This window comes from Triticum dicoccoides, chromosome 7A, assembly GCF_002162155.2.
Source record: "Triticum dicoccoides isolate Atlit2015 ecotype Zavitan chromosome 7A, WEW_v2.0, whole genome shotgun sequence".
NCBI lineage: Eukaryota > Viridiplantae > Streptophyta > Magnoliopsida > Poales > Poaceae > Triticum > Triticum dicoccoides.
The window spans coordinates 518383634-518389623 of NC_041392.1; the positions used below are offsets into that span (position 1 = coordinate 518383634).

Genomic DNA, 5990 nt, shown 5'->3' on the forward strand with positions numbered 1-5990 from the left:
AACATAGATCATACATCATATTCAATATGAATTCAAAAGTTCCCCTAAAATATATGGATTCAAACCACTCCTAATAATTTCCCGATGCAATGGTGCGGGGTATTTTTTTTAGTTTATTTATATTACATATAAAAAGAGAAAGCTAAAAGGGAGCAGCACATTCCCGGGCCCGCTACAGAGCAGAAAGCAGCCGGAAGCGGGAGCGAAAGCGCCTCGAGACGCGCCGTGCTCCCGCACACTCCACTTCATCACACTCTGCTGTGCTCCGCGTCCTCCAATCCGGCGCCCCCAAAATCGTCGGAGCCCAATGGCGGCAGCCTCGCCTCCCTCCCTCCACCTCGCCCTCCTCCTCTTCGCAGTCCGCGCGGCCGTCAGCGGCGCCGCGGGGGCGGTCGGGGTGAGCGGCGGCGGGCAGCTGTGGTGCGTGGCGAAGAACAACGCCGAGGACGGCGCGCTGCAGTCGGCCATCGACTGGGCCTGCGGCCCCGACGGCGGCGCCGACTGCCGCGCCATCCAGCAGGGCGGCGCCTGCTACGAGCCGCCCGACCTCCTTGCGCACGCCTCCTACGCCTTCAACGACTACTTCCTCCGATCCGGCGGCGCCGCCAGCCCCGCCGCCTGCGACTTCTCCGGCGCCGCCGCGCTCATCGGCCTCAACCCTAGTAAGCACCGGCTCGACCCGGATTCTCTCGTGGATGATGAAGCGTCCATTGATTTCAAATTTACCAAGCATTGTTTTGCTTCGCTAAAGGCTGGATTCATGCTATGGAGTTGTGACACCTTGGTGTCGGTGCTGCCACCGGCATTTGTTTTTGCAGGTCATGGGAACTGCGTGTTTCCTTCCAGGTTCGTGCACCGCGCCTGGCCTCCAAGTTCAGCTTTCATTCTTTGAATGGTATCTCTGCATTCGCCATCTTTGAGTATCAGTTAATCTTCTGGCTTCCTGCCTAAATTGTGGATATTGGTCCTATTGTTCGAGGAACTGGATATTTTATTTCAAAATTATCAAGAACCAACAAAGCAGAGTGTGTGTTAGACTGTTGGAGGGTCGTGTTTGGAAGTGTCACCCACATCATTGTCAGAAACAACTTGAGCTCAGTGCTAGAGATTGAAAACCAAAATCTCTAGAAAACATAACTTCTGCTAAGTGCCCTATAGACAAACACTGTAGTCAATATTGCATCAGAAGGGCAGATCAGATGATCTATATCAGTTATCTTTTGCAAGCATCAATTAATTGCTAGGTTTTATCAAATCTCAGTATCAGTAACTACATGGAATGCATGGCATTTTGTGTGGTTGAGACTAGACTCAGGGCTAGGATAAGCACTAGCTATGAAGAAAGTGTCCATCTGATGATAGGACCTAAGCATGCTATTAGTCTTTCCTTCTCCTTTTTCTTCCCCGAGTTCATCTGATGATACCCTTTTAGTCTAGAAATATTAGTATGGTCAAGGCTAGTAATGCAGTTTGTCTAACCAATCATTCTTCGTGAGTTATGTACTGCCGATTCTTTTCTTTCTAAGTTTTAATTACGTGATGTTCACAGAATCTAATCAAGTATTATTTTACTTCTCCATTCATCATATATTAATCTAGTGAGCATGTGAGCGGGTTTCAAATATCATTTGCATTTATTTGGTTGGTATCATGGTATATGTCATCACTGATTCTCTGGTGCCAAGTTTTTAACTTTCAACTCGGCTCATCACCATGTTCAGTTCCTGGCTCCGCCCTTGCACTAGTTGTTCCTCCACCATGCTCCGCCCTTGCCCTTGCACTGTTTCATCCATGTTGATGGTGTGGTTTTGAGGTAGTGGTGTAGATATCTTTTTTTTTTCTGTCACAATAAAATACCAATTTATTGCTTTCACATACATACACATTGCTTAACCATATCATGCATTGGAGGATACCAGTTTTTAATTCGACCTTTAAAATTGTTGGGTGTAATCTTTCATATGATTTATATATCATTGATTGAGTGAGAATGATATAAGACTGGCATGCATGTCTACATGTAGTTGTACACATAATTAGTCGTCAAATAAATTTTACCAGTCATAGATATCCACTAGACCACTAAGGTGAGATACCAATTGTAGTTCCGTAGCTAGACACTTACCCAAAGTTTTGGAGGTTCTTTCTAAGTGATTAGCATATCTGTTGCATGGAAATATGGAATGGAACAAGCAAATTTTATTTGGTACGTTATTGAAGATACACATTTTAGATTCAGCTTGTTGACGTGTATATGTGGATTGCTTATCCCTTTCCATCAGTTCAGACTTTTAGTTGCGTTGGCTAGTGCATGAAGCTTAACATGGTATCAGGGCCTAAGATCTTGAGTTCAAATCCCGACTTTCACAATTTATCCAAAAATTGATGCCACTCCCTCTGTGTCCACGTATAGGCTTCTTGAGCCATACCTCTGAGTCTATTCACGTGTTGGCTAATGCATGAAGCTTAATGCAACTTATGGTTATTGTGTTGTGCTAGTTTTTATTAAGCTGCCGCGGAAAAAAAGTTGTGAAAAATTACTCTGTTTTGATAAATTAAACTATGATTATATTTCTTGATCCAATGGTCTTCTCACATTTCATATGTTCTAGAAAGTAATAGTATATCCCTTTTTGAAGTCATGAGAAAAGGCAGTTAGCCGAACACACCCAAATATCCCAAAACAGCTTCACCAACAAGATTATCATAATCCACCTGAGCCAAGAGTCACGATAATGCAGCCAGTTTGCCTATTTCAATTCTTAGAAACTGGATCATGGAAAATTCTTTTTTGAGCTACATATTGTTTAACATGTCAAGTCTTTGCGGAACCATTAACCCCATACTTGTCCCACTGCAGTTCATCCCCCAGAAATGGCAGCTTCACAGGAATAACAACCTATGGTCGGACCGGTGCAGATTTAAGCCAAAGTTCTTCATGGCAACTCAACACCTGGTCATTTATTTTGTGCATATCTCTGTCTGCAACAATTTTTGTTGTCTCGCGTTTCTGATGGGTTTGCTTAACTCCTGTCTGCATGTCTATGTATATGATAAACTATTGAGCTGCAGCAATGCATTGTGTTTTCCATATGTGATGGAGCGTGGAGTGAGGAAAAAAAGATCCTCTCTTGATGCTTCCCCCCTTTTTTTCCTGGTCTTGCAACTGAGCAATCAGAGGGGTTCTTGCCCCCGTCGCCTCATGTACACGCATTTTCTTTATGCATTCATTCATCTCCTACTACATTTTATTTGGTTCGCTTCGGTTTTATGTATTCATCTCCTGCTATCTGTTATATTTCATTATCACATTCCTGATGATTAGATTGACATTATGTCATGCATTTCCCTGCTCGAATGCTGCGTCGACTTGAAATATTTGGGTCTCACATGTTGACATTGGAAGTGTACAATTTGGCAATCAATTCATGCCTTCATGGGATCCTGATGGCTGAGATGCAACTCCAAGTGAAACACACGAGTCTACAGTTCACACTATATATATACACCGGCATACATGCAGGTTTTATCTCGAAGTTCAGAAAAAAGCTGTACAGAGATATCTCTTGCGGATGTGATGGTCGATCAATCTATGCAGGTGAGAGGCAAGCAAGGTCCTGAGCCGAGCGATCACCGCCGACCGTGCACCGGCAGAGAGGGCACGTCGAGTGCGCGGCGAGCCACAGGTCGATGCACTCGACGTGGTACACGTGGGCGCACGCCGGCAGCAGCTTGGCCATGGCGCCGACCCGGATGGCGCCGAGGCAGACCGCGCACTCCGTCGAGCCCGCGTCGTCGCCCTTGCCGCTGTGCCGGACGAGCCGGTTGTACATGAACGGCGGGAGAATGCTGGACGCCACCGTGGTCACCGCGAGCGGCCGGCGCTCCTCCATGTCCCCGTCCGGTGCGTCCGCGCTGGGGTGGTGCCGCCGTTGGCGCACGAGGTGCTTGTACAGCGAGAAGAGGCCGAAGGCGGCGGTGACGGCCGCCGCGGCGGCGTAGAAGAGGAGGAGGCTGTCGGGCGACATGGCGAAACGCATGCCGCTTAGCCTAGCTAGGAGCCGAGCTTGGAATGGGCGTGAGCTGAGGGGCGCTGGAGTGGAGCTGCGTGTGGCATGATTCGGTTTATGTCTCTTGTGGTTGCGTGCACAGTACTGCCTCCGCCTCGAAGTTTTTGAGCTGAAGTGGACCGTTCTGATGATTAGGTTTAGTTTGTCTGACTGATTGAAGCCTCAACTGACGCTTCTCTGGTGGTTAACATAGCAGCAGCGGCGGCGAGAGCGACCATTCCACTGATTTGAAGGGGTCGGTAGTAGTACGGGTTCGTAACAAATGAAGAGATCCTTGCGTGCATATCTTATTTATCAGAAGATTATACGCTCTGGATTATGCTAATGAGTAATAGTATATTGTTGACAGCGACTAGGGAATTGAACGAGAGGCCGGGCTACATATTTGGCAGACGGTCACATCAGCAATTTGCGAGGCTAAGTCTCAGTCGACTATGACTTAATCAAGTTCCGTGTACGCTCAACTTTTTTTTGCGGGGTTAAAGGAATTTCATTGCTCAAACTGGAGGAAGCTCCTCCAAACAAAGTTGGGGTACAATAGCAGGGCCAGATTTTAGCCAAACTGCCGTCCTAGCTTCTACACGACCAAAAGTCGCCAACCTATGACTGACAGTATTTTGACACCTACTAATATGAGCAATGGAACAATCCCTACCACCAAGAAGCGACTTCACTTCATTTATCATCATCGCATGCAGCGACCTATCCTCCACTGGTGCCCAAATCGAGTCCACGGCAACCAGACAATCCATCTCGACATCCACACGAAGTGGCGACCATTGCATAGCAAAGTTTAAACCCTCCAAGCAGGCTGCAAGTTCAGCTTGCAAGGGATTTGCGCAGTTAACCAGGCTTCTGCAAGTCGAGAAAATGATGGCACCGTCGCTATCGCGTAGTACCATGCCCGCACCTGCCTTTCCAGAAGCTTCACAGTAGGACCCATCAACATTTAATTTTACACGACCATGGGCTGGAGGTTGCCATTTGATGGGGAGAGACTGAGTGCCCTCTGCATGTGATAGCAGCGGCAGCCGGCCTCCATCATCAGTCACCATTTTACCTTTAACAAGATCACCTGCAGGATACCTCTTGATAGCGAGCAACGACGATTCATAGCTGAGTAAGAATCGGCAAGATACTTCAACTGGGGGCAGACGTTTGTCGTGGACGATTTCACTTCTAAGGTGCCAAGAGCGCCAGAGTACCATCAACACTCACATGCGGTCATCGGCTCCTAGATTGTGCAGGACGTCGAAGAGCCATTCAACGCCCGTAGGATGCATAGTGGTTAAGTTCGGCAAGTTCCAATGTTTGGCCATAGCTCGCCAGAGCTCCACCGCGGGGACATCTGTAAAACACATGGAACACTCAACTTATCATACCGAATTTAAGCACTTTTTTGGTTCTCAAATGGAACGTGCGGATGGACACGGAAATATGATCCTCAATCTTGCGTAAAAATGCTTATGGCAGCTTCGTGTCCCTGGGAAAATTAAACATTTCAACTGGGAAGGTGCTACGGGACGTTCTCCCGTGCTACAGCGTCCTTGCAGGGCGTCAGATCCCGATTATCCCACAATGCCCGCTGTGTCGAGTGGGATATGAGGACATCCAGCATTGCTTATTCTCGTGTTCGTGTGCGAGGGAGGTTTGGTTAGCTTTAGGTCTAATTGAGATTATCGACAAGGCGGTCAGTGAAGACCGTTTAGGATCTATCACAATGGACATTCTCTTACGACAGCAACAGACGATTGAAGGTATGAACTTGGCCTGAGTTGGCGATCATTGCTTCTTGGTATATAACGATAGCAAAGAAGGCAAAGTACAAAGGGAGAGACCATCCAGGCTCCAGATCGGACATCTATCTCAATCTGGGTTTTGGCGATGAATTACACTAGAGCATATACGCCAAAACAACCG

At 47.3% G+C, this 5990-nt stretch overlaps 2 protein-coding genes across 2 annotated transcripts; one reads left to right on the forward strand and one right to left on the reverse strand.

Annotated features, from left to right (window-relative positions):
* Positions 1-186: 186 nt before the first annotated feature.
* Positions 187-3093, forward strand: LOC119327864 (PLASMODESMATA CALLOSE-BINDING PROTEIN 5-like). The gene is made up of 3 exons (XM_037600939.1): positions 187-662; positions 819-846; positions 2861-3093. Exons 1-3 carry the CDS (start codon positions 308-310, stop codon positions 3012-3014), a joined length of 537 nt encoding a protein of 178 aa, XP_037456836.1. The 5' UTR covers positions 187-307; the 3' UTR covers positions 3015-3093.
* Positions 3094-3213: 120 nt separating this feature from the next.
* On the reverse strand, positions 3214-4279 carry LOC119327865 (RING-H2 finger protein ATL39-like). Its single transcript, XM_037600940.1, has one exon. The coding sequence runs from the start codon at positions 4038-4040 to the stop codon at positions 3591-3593; it is 450 nt and encodes a 149-aa protein (XP_037456837.1). The 5' UTR covers positions 4041-4279; the 3' UTR covers positions 3214-3590.
* Between the last annotated feature and the right edge of the window lie 1711 nt (positions 4280-5990).

Excerpts from the sequence above, each read along its gene's own strand:
- LOC119327865 (XM_037600940.1), bottom strand. The coding sequence starts at position 4,040 with ATGCGTTTCGCCATGTCGCCCGACAGCCTCCTCCTCTTCTACGCCGCC.
- LOC119327864 (XM_037600939.1), top strand. The coding sequence starts at position 308 with ATGGCGGCAGCCTCGCCTCCCTCCCTCCACCTCGCCCTCCTCCTCTTC. Across the intron at positions 663-818 it reads GCTCATCGGCCTCAACCCTA|GTCATGGGAACTGCGTGTTT; the intron begins GTAAGCACCGGC and ends TTGTTTTTGCAG. Across the intron at positions 847-2,860 it reads AACTGCGTGTTTCCTTCCAG|TTCATCCCCCAGAAATGGCA; the intron begins GTTCGTGCACCG and ends GTCCCACTGCAG.